The following is an 18,962-nucleotide window of genomic DNA, read 5'->3' as shown; positions in this document are numbered from 1 at the left end:
TTAGGAAAGTTGATCAGGTGGTTTCCTGTTGAACCATTCACCACCAATTGTGTGCTGTGTATTTAAACAGGTTTTTTGTTTTTTTTTTGGTATTTGATTTTATTTAGTTGTTGTAATACCAATTATCTATGTTTTTTGTTTTTTTTATAGATCTGGTGGTTGACGTCATCAAATTTCCTCTACAATCCGCTTGTTTGTGTAAAGCAGCAATTCCCAAAGTGTGGGCCGCGGCCCCCTGGTGGGCCGCGAAGGTACTGCAGGTGGGCAGCGAGAGGTCATTTACAATAAATAAATAAAGTTTTTTAATTTTCAATTTTTAAAAGTTTGAAATTAATATAAAAATATTCATGATGCGGCACATTAGTTATGTGAAACATTAGTTGATGAAGCACAAACAATTTAAATGGAGAGATTAATAAAACAATAAGGCTGTCCGCCTGTCGTTGTTCAACAAACGGGGCGCCCTCTTGTGGTATTAAAGTCAATATACCGCATTTTCCACACTCCAAGGCGCACTTAAAAGGCTTTAATTTTCTCAAAACGACAGTGCTTTATAATCCGGAGCGCCTTATATATATAGATCAATTGGTTAATCGGTTGATCCATACTGGTTGTACACGGCGCTCAAGGCGCTCTGCCAAACATGCCAAAGCTCGTCTACGACGCTCGTCGCGATAAGTTCACGTTTCGCAAGCGAGCAAATACCTCGCGGAGACGGACTTTTGCTCGCGGATGTTGGATTTTGGTTAAATTCTTAAGGTCATTTAATCATGATGTTTTGATCAGAGTTGTGATTAAAGGTTTGGGTGGGCCGCGCTATTCTCGAGTTTGGGAACCGCTGGTGTAAAGGTTTCGTTTTAAATCTTTACATTCCAGCAATTATGAGCTTATTCTCAATGGACAATCCTTACGCCCTTGTATTTAAGTAAAGTGCATCATCCAATTATATCCCAGATAAATATTTGCAATCCGGATTCATTTCAGTGTTCTTGAGGTTGCTTGAGTTACTCCAAATGAGGAGAAATAATCTTTTGGGCTGCCTTGTTGGCCTCCACTGTCTCCCCCCGCACTCATACAGCATCTCCCCCACATCTGCCCATTGTCTTTGTGTTAAAGAATGCCTGTGCATCTCTTATCTCAGACCTTGAGTCTCTCAGTACAAGAATTGGTGACGTACACTGAAATGTTTCATTTCAGTGTACGTCACCAATTCTTGTTCTCTCACACAGATTGAGGAGTTACTTCATGAATTTCCTTTAGCTCTTGTGTAACTGATTTATTACCTCTATAGTTAAAACCAAAATTGTAGTAACAGCTTGTTGAGTTAAACTCTCTCACATCAGTCACTCATGCTTCATTCCAATAAGCTTCCATTCATTTTGACGAAACCTGTTAACAAAACCATTCTTTGATAATACCAATCGTTCTCTCTCTCGTTTGTAAACTTGTTTTTGGATCATTAATTGCACCAACAGATATTCTTTGTGCTGGTGTTCGTTTGTAGTCTCACCCTAATAGTGACGTTTTATCAATTAATAAACACATTTATTAACTCATTTTCTTTTTTCGTTCATCTTGAGGTTAAAATAACAGATCTGCGTGCTTCTAGAATCACACAAAAAATTATCTCACATCCTCTTCCATTAAAGTTGGAAGAGGAAGAGAATTTATTACTTGTTACTTCTCTCCTGTTTCCCCATCAGCCTATGGCTGTGTGTTTGTGTTTGTTTGCATATGACCTGTTGAAAAGGGATCCACCATCCTCCGCTTGTCCTCCTCCCTCTCTCCTCCATCCAAACACCATCCCGTCTTTTGAAGGCCTCCTCCCTGCTCCACTCATTTTGTCCTCCCACAGCCTCTGGTCCACAGGCCTCCGCGTCTCTATTTGTCTCAGGAATACACATAAGAACAAACAGGGTTCAGATACTTTAACATCATAATCATCATATTAAGTATTTTTCTCTGCTCCGCAGCACTGCTGGTATAAACACATTAGTTTTGGGATTGAGGTTCAGAGACTCTCAGGAATAATGTACTGGTATTCGTTGCTTACCAGTCCCTCGGTCCGATCTGGTGGCCTGTAGCTGGATGCAGAAGTTCGAATGGCTGAGGTTCTACTTTTAGCCTTAGGGACACGGAACCCTGAAACAACAGATTCTCGTTTTTATGCCTTACTGACAATGGAACTCCGAAACAACCAATTTCTGTTTTTAGTACTTACGGTTTCACACTGTTTTCAGAAACAACCCGATTCCTGTTTTTAGACCTGTCAAGGTTATCAGAAACAACCCCAGTCTCCAGGCCCCCGCACCTATTTGTGCCGGGCTAAAGATTCCAAGAAAACCCCCCGAAGATTGCACCCCAGTATCTTGTCCTGCGGCAACTCACGCCAGGTTATGGGCAACTCCAATAATACCCATAGAACATTTCCCTGAACCCCCTGTATAGACAAAACGACTACTCCTCCCGAATGCCCAAAGAGAGTCCTAAAGAAAACCTTCCCCCAAACACCAGACACTGAACTCCGAAATCAAAAGAGTTTCCTCTTAAAAAACCTTCTCCCGAAACCCAGAGACTGCCTTGAAAGCTTTCTTACCTGTATTGAAGAAAAAACACCGTTCGCTAGTTAATGGATCTCGTCACTCCCATCCACCTCAAGTAGAACCTGGCCTCTCAACTATCCAAACCAATCCTGTAACGGACTTGGGGCGGAGGACTTATTGGAAAGGAGTCCCAGACTCCCCCGTACGGTTTCAGGTCCAAACTTTGAGAGGAAAAAAGAGATGTTGAGATCCGGCTCGAAGGACCAAATATGTCAGAAAAATTCTCACTCGACACCGGCGTAAAATCATCAAAACAGGTTATTTAGTGTTTGCAAACAGGAGACAGAGTTGACACACATACAAGTCATGCGCCAAGCCTGCTCAAAGGTTTTCATCTTTGGAGCAGGAATATATACTGCAGGTATGGCATCAAAACGTAGGGATGGTTACGCACGTACGGAGGACGGATTGTTTACCCTCATGGGACAGAACGTCCGTCCCGAGGCCAGCGCCCCTAATCTCGGCAGACAAGATGTCTGCCAGCTGAGGGTAGCAAAAGCCTTGTGTAGTCTAGCCTTATTGATCTCATGACACACATTATTTGATCCGATCCCCTTCCAGGTAGTGAGTGCTTGTGCTTCTATGAAAGCAGAATCATTCACCTCCTTTAGCTTCAAGGTAACAAGTCAAATCCACCTCTATGAGGACAAGAATTTCAAGAGGGTCTGACACCCCCTGCTCTTCAACACCTGCAGAACTTATTTAGCTTTCAAGTCTATGAAAGATTAAAAAACCACAAACCTGCCAAGAGAAGGAAGTCCAACCAAACTAACATGCAGGACCAGGAGAAAATGAATGAGGGGAAGATGGACGGAGCCAAATAGAGGACAAGAGGACAATGAGCCTAAACTACAGATACAAATACAGCCTTGGCTACAATGGAATAGTTCACATTAGGGATGCACCGATCCACATTTATTCACTTCCGATCCGATACCTAAATTTGGATATCGACCGATACAGATAATATTCCAATACCAGAGCTGTGTTTGAAAAACAGGAAATCCTGTTAACAGAAAAAATTCTGAAAACCAATTTGAAACTAAGGGTTTCAGATTGATTGTCATGTCAATATTTATTTAATTTCATAAATGTCAAATACTTGAGTCTCAAAAATTTAGAAATATGAAAAGTGCAAGTGTGAACATCTTACACACACACACATACACACTTGACACACAGTCTCACTCACTCGTTTACAAAAATAACAGCACAAATCAAGTAAACTGACTCTGAAGAATCTGAATCTGAAGAACAGTGCAATAAAATAACTGTAAACATCTTACACACTTGACACAGTCTCACTCACTCATTCACACACGCAATCACACTTACTCTCTCACACACACACACACACAATAAGTTTTAAAACAGTGTGCATCAGAACAGCAATTAAGATGACCTGAAATAAACTAAACACCAGAGTCTAACTATTCTTTAAAAGTAAACAAAAATTGAATGTCTCAAAGTTGACTCTGAGGAAGTGATGTTAGTGTTCAACAAATCTTACATCGGCAGGTTCTTCTTGAGGAATATGAGCATTTCTGCTTTCTGCAGTTAGACGATTCCTTTTTTCATCCACAATATTGGCTGCCGTGCTAAACAGTCTAGCCTCAGCGCTAGCCTGCTTGTCTGCTAACTGGCTGCAAACTGTGGAATGGATTCCTGAACGGAGGCGCGGCTCAATGAGACACTTATGAGACACGCTCAGGAAACCCATTCCACAGTTTGCAGCCAGCTAGCAGGCTAGCAGACTAGCAGGCGGGGATCACCTTTGGAGTCATTTCAGCAGACGACGTTAAAGCGCAGACATGGCTCATTGATATCAGAAATCTCCAAAGGTTGTACCCGAATTTCTCTGGTATCGGGTCCCGATACTGGATCGGATCGGCCCCATCCCTAGTTCACATCAAAGCATTCATGTTGTAAAATGGCCCAAAGCCCAAACCTCAACCACACTGATTGGTTCTTAAATGAGATGAACAGTCAAAGTTTGGACACATTTACTCATTCGATTCAATGAGAAAGTGTCCAAACCTTTGGACTGAATTTGGCTACAAAAACATCAGTAGCTAACGTTTCTTCATATGCTACCCTGCTATACGCTGGATCACAGACGCATTTCTAGCCTACAAACTTTCCATTCCAGGACTTTTACTGTGAAAATGTGCACTTCTGGTTTAGCTGCTGCGCTTCTATTTGGCTTTATAGGAAAAGACAAAATTGGTGGTTTTTCAATAATGTGTGAGCTCTCCCAGCAGGTTGTTGTGAAGGTGTGGACTCTGCTATGAATCAGGCTAAGGACCCAGAGGAGGGAGTCCCTCCCTCTGAAGCCCCTTTGTGTGGGGAACATGACAGCCAGACCAAAGCTCAGAGGTGAGAGGACCATCTCCAACTGTCCTCCACTCTTCTCCATGTCCCAACGACTTTGACTCACTGACTCTGGTTCTACATATGTGACCAGGACCCATCAGAGACCTGGACCTGGACCCAGCTGTGTGTCCATGAAGAGTAACCAGTCTATGGATCCTCCTCTAAACTTCAAAGATGTTGGTCCCTCTATTGATGCAAGGTGAGGGTCTCAGGCTGATGATGAGGTGTTTCTATCAGACTCTCTGGTGGAGGTTCTGGGTTTCTTGCTCCAGGGCCCTTCAGCAGTGTTCAGTGAGGGAGGGAGAGCTCCATGGAGGACTTGGTGAGACCTGTTGGGACTAAACCAAACTGACTGGTGAAGAAAACAGTGAGCTGAAAGACTCATCTGTTGATTCTCAGTGGGACCAGCAGGACCAGTAGTCCTAAACCACTACAGGGTCTCATGTGGTCCACATCCAGACCTCACATCATGGACCTTTACCTTGTTTGGGTCTCTGTGAGGATGGACACCATGTGAGCTGATGCTTCATGATTAGATGATGATGTGATGATGTAATCTCAGTGTTACTTTCAGTTCACATCAGCAGAGAGAAAAGTCTCCTGAACCCAGATGTTTGTCCATGAAGAGTGATCGGTCTAAAGGTCATATGATTGACTTCAAAGATGGACGCCGTTCTTATGACCCAGAGTAAGTTCCTAAACAGAATCTGTGTTTAAGTGTGAATCATTAACTGTAAACATCCTCAGATATAAACACAATGTGAGCTAGTTCCTCCACATCAGGATCAGCAGAGGTCACATCTGGAGACAGCTGCAGGTTTCTGGAGACAGATGACTGGGACTGAACATGTGATTAGAATAAACTCAGTGCCCTGTGGACCAGCTAACGTGGTCTCTGTACTCCATGCAGGGTGTACTGACAAAGTCTAGTACTGGTTGCTAATACGGTAGATAGATTTAGACGTGCGCCCGGTGCGCTCGAACACAGCAAAATGGAGAGTTCTGTGATCGGTACAATTACCTTGCATGTTTATTTTACATCCACATATCATACAGCGGCAAAACTTTACCTCATAATACATGTACCCATAATAACCGCATTGCTCACCACAAAGGCGCACACCGTCACAGTCGAAAACTGTTTGCTTCCCAAATTAGCAACACCTGTGTCTGGGATTCCTGCAGGTTAAATGGCCTACCTGGGCTGATCCGAGGTCGGCTGAGCCCCAAAGGACATACAGCCCCCAAGTGGCACAGAGCAACATTAAATTAATTAATACCAAATTAATATGGCTCCTACACAGGGGTTTGGAGGAAGTATTGACTTTGTGAAAAGGTCCAAAGTCTAGTTTCAGAAGATCTAAGGAGACTTCTAGAGGACAGGGGACGGACTAAAGAGGTTTGGAGTAGTTCCATAAGACTTTGTACCAGATGCAGAAGTCTGCACACGTTGTTTTTATGACCCACAGTAAGAACTAAAACCAGATGAAACTGATGACTAACTGTCACTCAACTAATAAACTGTCCGTCATCATCGACAGTCGTCATCTGGTTTTCATCATGATCAATCATGACAGAAGCCAATATCTTTAACTAATGTTGTATTGGTGTTGATGGTCCAAACACCATGTGAGCTGATGGTTCATGTTCCTCCACAGAGAGGACCAGGAGAGCTCAGAGGTTCCCACAGGTCCGTCTGCCCAGCAGCATCAAACACACCTGGACTCCATCTTCATGGTGTGTACATGTACAACTACTTTAACATGTCTCAGTTCACCATCATCTCCATGCTGCACTTTGTAGACCAGTGGATTGTCCGTCTGTCCAACATGGACCTGATGGTGGCTTCCATGGTTCTAGTTGGTGTCATTCATAGAATGTTCTGTTCCAGCTGCTGGAGGAGAACATCCTCACCTTTGTAAAGAATGAGCTGAAGAAGATCCAGAATGTTGTGAGTTCAGATTACCCAGAATGCTTAGAAAAAGAGGATGAGGAGGAGCTGGATGAAGAGCAGAGGAGGAGCAGAGAGGCATTTGTGAAGATCTCAGTGCACTTCCTGAGGAGAATGAAGCAGGAGGAGCTGGCTGAGCGTCTGCAGAGCAGTAAGAGGATTTCTCTACAGACTTGTCATGCTGATACATGAGACCTTCACTAATGTCTCAAGAGATGGACAGAATATATTCATAGTCATTCTCTGAGGAAAGCAATATATTCTTTGACTCATTGATCTTCTTTGTTGTCTTCATTCAGGACTTCTTCCTGCAGATTGTCAGCGTGAACTCAAATCCAACCTGAAGAAGAAGTTCCAGTGTGTTTTTGAGGGGATCGCCAAAGCAGGAAACCCAACCCTTCTGAATGAGATCTACACAGAGCTCTACATCACAGAGGGAGGGACTGCAGAGGTCAATGAAGAACATGAGGTCAGACAGATTGAAACAGCATCCAGGAAACTAGCCAGACCAGAAACAACCATCAGACAAGAAGACCTCTTCAAAGTCTCAGCTGGAGGAGAGGAACCAATCAGAACAGTGATGACTAAGGGAGTGGCTGGCATTGGGAAAACAGTCTTAACACAGAAGTTCACTCTGGACTGGGCTGAAGACAAAGACCACCAGGACATACAGTTCACATTTCCATTCACCTTCAGGGAGCTGAATGTGCTGAGAGAGAAGAAGTTCAGCTTGGTGGGACTTGTTCATCACTTCTTCAGTGAAACCAGAGCAGCAGGAATCTGCAGGTTTGAAGAGTTCCAGGTTGTGTTCATCTTTGACGGTCTGGATGAGTGTCGACTTCCTCTGGACTTCCACAACAATGAGATCCTGACTGATGTCACTGAGTCGGCCTCAGTGGATGTGCTCCTCACAAACCTCATCAGGGGGAAGCTGCTTCCCTCTGCTCGCCTCTGGATAACAACACGACCTGCAGCAGCCAATCAGATCCCTCCTGAGTGTGTTGGCATGGTGACAGAGGTCAGAGGGTTCTCTTACCCCCAGAAGGAGCAGTACTTCAGGAAGAGGTTCAGAGACAAGAAGCAGGCCAGAAGCATCATCTCTCACATCAAGACGTCACGAAGCCTCCACATCATGTGCCACATCCCAGTCTTCTGCTGGATCACTGCTACAGTTCTGGAGGAGGTGTTGAAGACCAGAGAGGGAGGAGAGCTGCCCAAGACCCTGACTGAGATGTACATCCACTTCCTGGTGGTTCAGTCCAAAGTGAAGAAGGTCAAGTACGATGGAGGAGCTGAGACGGATCCACACTGGAGTCCAGAGAGCAGGAAGATGATCGAGTCTCTGGGAAAACTGGCCTTTGATCAGCTGCAGAAAGGCAACCTGATCTTCTATGAATCGGACTTGACAGAGTGTGGCATCGATATCAGAGCAGCCTCAGTGTACTCAGGAGTGTTCACTCAGATTTTTAGAGAAGAGAGAGGACTGTACCAGGACATGGTGTTCTGCTTCGTCCATCTGAGTGTTCAGGAGTTTCTGGCTGCTCTTCATGTCCATCTGACCTTCTTCAGCTCTGGTGTCAATCTGCTGTCAGAAGAACAAACAACCTCCCGGCGGTCTAAACGCTCTAAACCCAATCCTGAACCACAGCATCTCTACCAGAGTGCTGTGGACAAGGCCTTACAGAGTCCTAATGGACACCTGGACTTGTTCCTCCGCTTCCTCCTGGGTCTTTCCCTTGAGACCAATCAGACTCTCCTACAAGGTCTGCTGACACAGACAGGAAGTCGCTCACAGACCAATCAGGAGACAGTCCAGTACATCAAGGAGAAGATCAGTGAGAATGTGTCTCCAGAGAAAAGCATCAATCTGTTTCACTGTCTGAATGAACTGAATGATGCTTCTCTAGTGGAAGAGATCCAACGGTCACTTAGTTCAGGACGTCTCTCCATAGAGGAACTGTCTCCTGCTCAGTGGTCAGCTCTGGTCTTCATCTTACTGTCATCAGAAGAAGATCTGGAGGTGTTTGACCTGAAGAAATACTCTGCTTCAGAGGAGGCGCTTCTGAGGCTGCTGCCAGTGGTCAAAGCCTCCAACAAAGTTCTGTAAGTACAGAGAGAGTTAGATTCATACATCAGAACTTAAATCTGCTGCCATCTTTTATACTTTCTGCTTCTTCTTCATCCCTCTCTTCAGACTGAGTGTCTGTAACCTGTCAGAGAGAAGCTGTGACGCTCTGTCCTCAGTTCTCAGCTCCCAGTCCTCTAGTCTGAGAGAGCTGGATCTGAGTAACAACCACCTGCAGGATTCAGGAGTAAAGCTGTTGTCTGCTGGACTGGAGAGTCCACACTGTGAACTGGAGACTCTCAGGTCAGGATTCAATTAATGTCCACTTGGTGTCTTTATTTCCAGCGATGGTACATTTCTGACCTTCATAAGATTCTTTCTGCTTGCATGATTTAAATCGAACATGTATTTTCCAAATATTTCCATAAAAATGTGTTTATTTTCAATATAATGTTCCAATGTAAATATTTGACATTATAGAGTAAGTAGTAATGTTATCAGATTATTGATGTACATTAGTGGGTGTTTAGTTGTGACTGGAAACCAGTCAGTAACCATGTTAAGGTGACCCCTCTGTACCTGATAGTATCTCAGTACTGCAGTGACCTTCCAGCCCTCACAGCTCCCTCAGATCATGTGACATGTGTCTTATTTTGTGTGTCTGCAGGCTGTCAGGCTGTCTGATCAAAGAAGAAGGCTGTGCTTCTCTGGCCTCAGCTCTGAGCTCCAACCCCTCCCATCTGAGAGAGCTGGACCTGAGCTACAATCATCCAGGAGACTCGGGAGTGAAGCTGCTGTCTGCTGGACTGGAGGATCCTCACTGGAGACTGGAGACTCTCAGGTATGAAGAGGCTGCAGCCACAGACCATCAGTCTGGTAGAGGAGGTAGAGCTGGAAACCTTTTCTCTGTCCCACTGTCAGCCTGGTTAATAAGACCCTGACACACCAAGCTGACCTCAAACTACCAGAGACTCATCAAACTGTTTGTGTCCCACATGAGACCATCAACACAGACAGAAGTAGTGAGGAACAGTAGCCAGGATGAGCCTAAACAGGGAGGAAGGTGATGAAAAGCTTGTCTCTCTGGAGCTTTGTCTCCACGTTATAAGAGAGGACAGTGTCTCCTGACACGTTGACGGCATCATGGTGGGTTGATATGAGTCAAGTGGTCACGCTGCAGGTTTGTGGGCTCTTAACAACTCAAACAACACTTGGATGTTTAGATGCGGGTCCTCTGCCTCCAGTGTGTGTTTGTCCTTTAGTCCAGACATTATTATTAAGAGATTATCTGTTCAAAGCGTCTTGATGAATCATCACAGGAGGCACGTTTGTCAAGTCAAGTCAAGTCATTTTATTTTGTATAGCCCATTATCGCAAATTACAAATTTGCCTCAGAGGGCTTTACAGTCTGTACACATACAACATCCTCTGCCCCGAAACCCACCATCGGAAAAATGAAAAAACCCTTACAAGAGGGAAAAAAGGAAGAAACCTTAGGGAGAATGTCAGAGGAGGGATCCCACTCCCGGGATGGACAGACTACAATGGATGCCATGTGTACAGAATGAACAATGTATAATACATGCAATTCCTATGACAGAAATGATAGTAATGAAGTAGTTGTGAGTAGTAAGCCAGGCGCACAGCAGGACCACTGCAGGGGCAACCACCATCAGATAGAACCACCATCACATAGAACCACCATCCACAGAAGCCTCTGGGGAGGGAGAGCACAGAGATTTTAGGAGAGGGTAATGTCGGTTTATGAGTAAAGTAATATGATTAATATCTAAAATAATGATGATGATGATGATGGCAGCAGCAGGCGTCAGCATGGCCACGGTAGGTGTCAGGACCAGGGTCCCGAAGGAACCACGATCTACGGAGACCTGATAGGGAAGAAAGCACAAAAAAAAACTTCCGGAAAGAAGCTGAATTAGTCATGTGCATTAATAAAACGTGAATTATGGTAGAACAAGAGCGTGCAAGAGGAGCTTGGTGTGTCCTAAGAATTCCCCCGGCATTCTAAGCCTATAGCAGCTTAACTAAGGGCTGGTCCGAACTAACCTGAGCCAGCCCTAACTATAGGCAGAATCAAAGAGGAACGTTTTAAGTTTTACTTTAAAAGAGCTGACCGAATCTGCCCCCCGGACTGAAAGTGGAACCTGGTTCCACAAAAGAGGAGCTTGATAACTGAAGGCTCTGGCCCCCAGCCTACTTTTTAAAACCCTAGGAACAACAAGTAACCCAGCATCTATGGAGCGCAGTTGCCTTGTAGGGCAATACAGTGTTACAAGCTCTTGAAGATACAACGGTGCCTCACCAGCAAGTGCCTTGTAGGTGAGGAGAAGTACCTTAAAATCTATTCTTGATTTAACAGGGAGCCAGTGCAGAGAAGTTAATACAGGAGTGATATGATCCCTTTTCTTAGTTCTTGTTAATACACGTGCTGCAGCATTCTGAATCAGCTGGAGAGGCTTAAGAGATTTACAAGAGCAGCCTGATAACAAAGAATTACAGTAGTCAAGTCTGGAAGTGACAAACGCATGAACTAATTCTTCTGCATCACTTTGAGACAGAAAGTTCCTGATTTTTGATATGTTACGTAGATGAAAATAGGCAGTCCTTGAAGTCTTCTTTATATGCGAGTTGAAGGTCATATCTTGGTCGAAGAGAACTCCCAGATTCCTGACGGTGCTGCTGGGTACCAGAGCAATTCCATCCATAAAAACTGTATCACGTGACAGCTGGCTTCGAAGGCGCTCTGGGCCTATCAGGATAACTTCCGTTTTTTCTGAGTTTAGCATCAGGAAGTTGCCGGTCATCCAAGTTTTGATGTCTCCAAGACATTCTTGAAGTCTAACTAGCTGGTCTGTCTCTTCTGGCTTGATCGACAGATACAGTTGAGTATCGTCTGCATAACAATGGAAGTTTATGCGGTGTTTCCTGATAAGACCGCCATCCGTGACCAACATTGGTGGTCTTTGAGGATTCACCGTTTACAAGCACAAACTGGGATCGGTCCGATAGGTAGGATTTAAACCAGCTGAGTGCAGTTCCTTTGATACCAATTAAATGTTCTAGTCTCTGCAACAGGATACAATGGTCTATGGTATCAAATGCGGCACTGAGGTCCAGCAAGACAAGAAAAGAGATGAGTCCTTGGTCCGATGCAAGTAAAAGATCATTCGTAATTTTCACCAGTGCTGTTTCTGTACTGTGATGCACTCGAAATCCTGACTGGAAATCCTCGAACAAAGCATTGTTTTGTAGAAAGTCACATAATTGATTTGCGACGGATTTCTCAAGGATCTTAGAGAGGAAGGGAAGATTAGAGATAGGTCTGTAGTTAGCCAGCACCTCTGGAGCAAGAGTAGGTTTCTTAAGAAGAGGTTTAATTACAGCTACCTTGAAGGACTGTGGTACATGTCCTGTCAACAAAGACAGATTCATAATATCTAATAAGGATGTGCTAACTAAAGGAAAAACTTCCTTAAGCAGTTTGGTCGGAATCGGATCCAAGAGACAGGTAGAAGATTTAGACTTTGAAAATAAAGAAGTCAGTTGATCAAGGTTGATGGAAGAGAAGGCATCCAAACAGGCATCAGGGCCCACTGCTGCATCCAAGGTTCCTACATCGGAGGACAGGTCGGCACTGGTTGAAGGCAGGAGACCATCAATTTTCTCTTTGATAGTCAGAATCTTATCATTGAAGAAGTTCATGAAGTCGTTACTAGTGAGGTCCAAAGGGATACACGGCTCGACAGAGCTGTGACTCTCTGTCAGTCGGGCTACAGTGCTGAAGAGAAACCTGGAGTTGTTTTTATTTTTCTCTATTAATGATGAGTAATAAGATGCTCTTGCGTTACGGAGAGCCTTCTTATACGTTTTAAGGCTGTCTTGCCAAACTAGCCTAGATCCTTCTGATTTGGTGGAACGCCATAATTGTTCAAGTTTCCGCACAGTTTGCTTTAGGTTCCGTGTTTGAGGGTTATACCACGGAGCAGACTTCCTTCTTGTTGCTATTCTTTTTTCCAGAGGAGCAATAGCATCCAGCGCCACTCTCAAAGAGCCTGTAGCAGTATCGACAAAATTATCGATCTGGGACGGACTGAGGTTCTCACAGGAGTCTTCTTGTATCTTGAGGCAGGGCACTGAACTTAGAGCAGAAGGATTGGCTTCCTTAAATAAGGCTACAGCGGTATCCGATAAGCGTCGACTCTAGAAACCTTTGGCAGGAGGAGGTGGTTCTGATAGTAGAAATTCAAAGGTTATCAGACAATGGTCCGACAGGAGAGGGTTCTGTGGAAAAATTGTTAAATGTTCAATCCCAATCCCATACACAAGAACCAAGTCGAGAGTGTGGTTAAAACAGTGAGTTGGTTTATTTACACACTGACAGAAACCAATTGAATCTAACAATGAAAGAAATGCAGTACCAAGGCTGTCGTTGTCGACATCCACATGAATGTTAAAGTCACCCACAATAATTACCTTGTCCGTTTTAAGGACCAAACTCGTTAAGAACTGTGAAAATTCAGAAAGAAATTCTGAATAAGGACCTGGGGCCCTGTACACTATTACAAAGAGAACCGGCTGGATTATTTTCCAGGTTGGTTGCGAAAGACTGAAAACCAGGCTTTCAAATGAGTTATAATCCACCTTAGGTTTAAAGTTTATTAAAAGGCAGGAGTCATAAATAGCTGCCACTCCCCCCCTCGGCCTGTGCCTCGGGGAATATGAGTATTAACATGACTCGGAGGAGTCGCTTCATTTAAACAGAAATATTCCCCATTCAACAACCACGTTTCAGTAAGACAAAATACATCAACATGGTGATCTGATATTAGTTCATTTACCAAAACAGCTTTAGATGACAGAGATCTGATATTCAAAAGACCCCCTTTAATTCTCCTATTTTGTTGCACTATTGCATTATTAGTTTCAACTTTAATTAAGTTATTTACTACAACTCCTCGGTTGTTTACCTTTAACTTAGATAAGTGTGTCCGTGGGGCAGACAAGGTCTCTATAGGGTTCATTATGCTGAGTGACTGCTCAGATTGAAGCGCAGAGAAGTGTGTAAGACTGCGACTCTGCTCCCTGGTCTGAACTCTGGGTCATGGATTAAGTCCACTAAGAAACTGGGTCAGGTTCTTAGAAAGAAGTTCAGCTCCGTCCAAAGTGGGATGGATGCCGTCCCTCCTAATCAGACCAGGCTCTCCCCAAAACGTCTTCCAGTGATCAACGAAGCCCACATTATTTACTGGGCACCACCTCGACAACCAGCGGCGGAATGACGACATGCGGCTATACATGTCGTCACTTGTCAAGTTTGGGAGGGGGCCAGAGAAAACTACGGTGTCCGACATTGTTTTAGCGTATGTACACACCGATTCCACATTAACTTTAGTGACCTCCGAGCAACGTAATCGGGAGTCATTACCGCCGACATGTATTACAATCTTACTGTATTTACGTTTATCCTTAGCCAGCAGTTTAAGATAAGACTCAAAAAATATCACGCTACAGTCAACTCAGTATAGCTAGAGCTGTGAAAAGTTCGATGACATCAAACACGCTGGCAACAGGAAGTGACGCAACACGCTTACCGTCCCTGCCCTTCACACTCCAATGTTTGGTGTTTTAAAGGAGTTCAGCTTCACCTGCTTTTGGTGCTTTGCAGTGAGAGACGGTTCCCTGGATGGTAAGAGTGGACTTGTTGAAGCTACAGGTGACAGTCGTCCACAGACGTTCAGTGAAGAACCCACAGCTGATGGTGGACCTGGAATTAGTATCAACTATATCGTAGAAATGAACAGAACATACGATGGTGTGTGTGTGTGTGTGTGCGTGTGTGTGTGTGTTGAAGGTTCATAGCAAAACAATAGAAGTAACAGAACATAAACTCACTGGATATCAGTATACTCGTGTGTTCTTATTCATCACCACGTGAGTAGTTTCCAGACTTTACTTAAGTAGAATTGTTGGGTATCTATACTTTACTGTAGTATTTATTTTTCAGAGGACTTTTAACTTCTACTCCTTACATTTTCACGCAAATATCTGTCCTTTCTACTCCTTACATTTTAAAAATAGCCTCGTTACTTCCGGCTCGTCGTCGTTCAAAAACACACACGGCAAAAAACCTTTTCACACAGGGCCATGCAGGTTTAGGATTGTTTTCTCCCCTTAATGATGAAAACCTTTATTTAAAAACTGCATTTTGTGTTTACTTGTTTTATCTTTTTCTAATATTTAAATTTGTTTGATCTGAAACATGTATGTGTGACAAACATGCAAAAAAATAAGGAATCAGGAAGGGGACAAACACTTGTGATCTGAAGGCAGCTTCGATCATATTGTAACGGACTGACATGTTCTGTGAGCGAGGTCACACATTAAGAGTTTGTCCTTAATGGACATTTTTTTCCCTTACATTACTTTTACACTTTAAGTAGTTTTGTACTTTTACTGAAGTAAAAAGCTTGAGTCGATACTCTTTTTAAAGCCGAGTATCTATACTTGTACTTGAGTAATGAATGTGAAGACTTTTGACCTCTCTGGTAGTTTGAGCAGCAGCTCTTTTCTGCTACACGTCTGTTCTGCCCTCAGGGCGGGGGAAGTGGCGTCCCCTCCTGGCCCCTTCAACTTGGGTTGCTAGTTTGCATATATTTGTGACATGAAGTGGAAGTTTGCCGCATGTGGTAGTTTTAGGTAGATGGTCTCAGGAAAATCATCCGCTGCCGTCCTTCATGTGTTCAAAAGACAGGTCCATTTCTTATTTGTTATCCATTCATCTTCTTCATGAATATATTCCAGCACCTCGTCGCTGTGTGACGCCTGACTAACAGTCTGTGGTCGTCTGTAAGTAGTGGTAGAAGAAGAAGAGGTGGTCCATGTGGACATGAAGGACAAAGCTGTGTGTGTGAGAGTGATGTAATGTCCATGTCTCCATGCTGCTCTGACCCCCCCTCCTCCTTTCAGGGTGGAGCCTGATGGAGTCCGATGGTTGAGACCAGGTCTGAGGAAGTGTAAGTGTGCTTTGATTCATGAAGATTCCACCATCTTCACACTGTGACATCACTCATTCACCTCTGTGATGTCATCATCAAAGTGTCAGTAGATGAACACATGATTAATAACTGCAGCTGTATTGTGTCTTGTTCTCTCATCAGATTCCTGTGAACTCACAATCGACACAAACACAGTAAACAGACAACTGAAACTGAGTGACAACAACAGGAAGGTGACACGTGTGAAGGAGGAGTATCAGTCATATCCTGATCATCCAGACAGATTTGACTGCTGTCCTCAGCTGCTGTGTAGAACTGGTCTGACTGGTCGCTGTTACTGGGAGGTCAAGTGGAGCGGAAGAGTTAATGTATCAGTGAGTTACAGAGGAATCAGGAGGAAAGGAAACAGTGATGACTGTTTGTTTGGATACAATGATCAGTCCTGGAGTCTGAGCTCCTCTGATGGAGGTTACTCTGTCTATCACAATGAGACAAGAACACGCATCACCTCCTCCTCCTCCTCCTCTGGTAGAGTAGCAGTGTATGTGGACTGTCCTGCTGGCTCTCTGTCCTTCTACAGAGTCTACTCTGACACACTGATCCACCTACACACCTTCAGCACCACAATCACTGAACCTCTTTATCCTGGGTTCTGGTCCGGTTCTGGTTCCTCATTGTCTCTGTGTCCTCTTCAGGAGGGAGAGTCTCCTCCTGGTGGAGAACCTTCCTCTCTGCTCACCACATAGTTCAGTCTGTACAGCTGATGGTGGTTCATGTGGGTGTAGATGCAGGTGGAGCAGGTGAGGGGTACCTGAGCTGGTCTGGACTCTGGGGGGTCCACAGCTCTCTGGGACTCAGATGGAAGTGTGAAAGAACTCAGCTTAATGCTGCTGTGCTCCTTCAATCAATAGATGATCATTTAGATGTTGGCTCCTAATTAGGCTTTAATCTTAATCTTTATGTGTTCAAGAAGACATTTTATAAGACTGTCTTTCATCTGTCCCCCCATACAAGACAAATGTGTCCTTATGTGTGTGTGCGCTTCTTCAGCAATAATAAAAACAAGGTGAATTTCACATAATCAGGTTTGTTTTGAACAAGAAGCTTTTTAATGGTTCAGCAAACCTCTCAAGGAAATATTGAATATCCGTTACTTTTATTCACTATAATGTCATTTACAACATTTACTCCATGTGTTACTTTAACAGAAATAGAATTGTTTGGCTCTAATGTTAATAAATTACTTTTATTGGAAACAACTGTACATTTTTAAACATGCCATAAAATAAACATGCCTTCAACACGCTGTATTATTTCTTTTGACATGAAATACTATGATCCTTTTTAAAGATGCTGTACTATTGACTTTTGTACTATCCATCCATCCATTTTCAACCGCTTATCCAGGGTCAGCTCCAGCAGGGGACCCTAAACTTCCCTTTCCCGGGCCACATCTACCAGCTCTGACTGGGGGATCCCAAGGCGTTCCCAGGCCAGTGCAGAGATATAATCTCTCCACCTAGTCCTGGGTCTTCCCCCGGGGCCTCTTCCCAGCTGGCCGTGCCTGGAACACCTCCCTAGGGAGGCGCCGAGGGGGCATCCTCACCAGATGCCCAAACCACCTCAACTGGCTCCTTTCGACGCAAAGGAGCAGCGGCTCTACTCCGAGCTCCTCGCGAATGGCTGAGCTTCTCCCCCTATCACTAAGGGAGATGCCAGCCACTCTCCTGAGGAAACCCATTTCGGCCGCTTGTACCCGTGACCTAGTTCTTTCGGTCATGACCCATCCTTCATGACCAGACGTGAGGGTAGGAACGAAGATTGACCGGTAGATCGAGAGCTTTGCTTTCCGACTCAGCTCTCTTTTCGTCACAACGGTGCGGTAAAGCGAGTGCAATACTGCCCCTGCTGCTCCGATTCTTCCCCTCACTCGTGAACAAGACCCCGAGGTACTTGAACTTCTTCACTTGGGGTAAGGACACATTCCCTACCTGGAGTAGGCAATCCATCGGTTTCCTGCTGAGAACCATGGCCTCAGATTTAGAGGTGCTAATCCTCATCCCGACCGCTTCACACTCGACTGCGAAATGCTCCAGTGAGAGTTGGGAGGTCACAGACGAAAGATGCCACCAGGACCACATCATCTGTAAAAAGCAGCGATGAGATCCGCAGCCCCCCGAACTGTAGACCCTCCTCCCCCAGACTACGCCTCGATATACTGTCCATGAAAACCACAAACAAGATTGGTGACAAGGTGCAGCCCTGGCGAAGGCCAACCCCCACCGGAAACGCCTTCGACTTACTGCCGAGCAGCCGAACACAGCTCTCCCTTTGGGCGTACAAGGATTGGATGGCCCCAAGCAAGGGCCCCCTCACCCTGTACTCCGGCAGCACCTCCCACAGTATCTCTCGGGGGACCCGGTCATACGCCTTCTCCAAGTCCACAAAACACATGTAGACTGGATGAGCATACTCCCAAGTCCCCTCTATGATCCTGGAAAGAGTGAAGAGCTGGTCCGTTCCACGACCAGGACGAAAACCGCATTGTTCCTCTTCAATCCTTGGTTCGACTATCGGCCGAACCCTCCTTTCCAGCACCTTAGAGTAGACTTTACCCGGGAGGCTGAGTAGTGTGATACCCCTGTAATTGGCACACACTCTCTGGTCTCTCAATCCCCGGGGCTTTGCCACTGCGGAGTTGTTTGACTACCTCAGTGACCTCCACCAGGCCAATTGACGATGATCCCTCCTCCGCCTCCAGCTCCGTCTCTACCACCGAGGGCGTAGTAGTTGGGTTCAGGAGTTCCTCAAAGTGTTCCTTCCACCGCCAGATAACCTCCTCAGTCGCGGTCAGTGCTGTAATGGTTAAATTTGAGGTGGGTAAACTGAATTTTGTGATCATACAGACCTCGACGCGATGCGAAGCAAGGCAACACAAAGCGTCGCGACTCTGT

At 44.8% G+C, this 18,962-nt stretch overlaps 1 protein-coding gene across 49 annotated transcripts in view; it reads left to right on the top strand.

Annotated features, from left to right (window-relative positions):
* Nucleotides 1–18,962, top strand: part of LOC120812009 (uncharacterized) — a 519,303-nt gene that overhangs the window by 467,038 nt on the left and 33,303 nt on the right. For 46 of the 49 annotated variants that reach the window (XR_013454475.1, XM_078096901.1, XM_078096880.1 and 43 more), the window contains 2 exons: nt 9,122–9,295; nt 9,660–9,833. Coding sequence is in view for 48 of the 49 variants with exons in the window: in XM_078096901.1 (XP_077953027.1) it covers nt 9,122–9,295; nt 9,660–9,833 (348 nt within the window). In the remaining variant the exon portion in view is untranslated. Of the gene's footprint in view, nt 1–9,121; nt 9,296–9,659; nt 9,878–15,979; nt 16,027–16,170; nt 17,312–18,962 lie in introns of those variants that run through there. The other 3 variants (XM_078096903.1, XM_078096925.1, XM_078096884.1) reach the window with 3 other exon arrangements.

This window comes from Gasterosteus aculeatus, chromosome 21, assembly GCF_964276395.1.
Source record: "Gasterosteus aculeatus chromosome 21, fGasAcu3.hap1.1, whole genome shotgun sequence".
Lineage (NCBI taxonomy): Eukaryota > Metazoa > Chordata > Actinopteri > Perciformes > Gasterosteidae > Gasterosteus > Gasterosteus aculeatus.
Note: the sequence above shows the minus strand (reverse complement) of the source record. Positions and strands in the feature narration are given on the sequence as shown.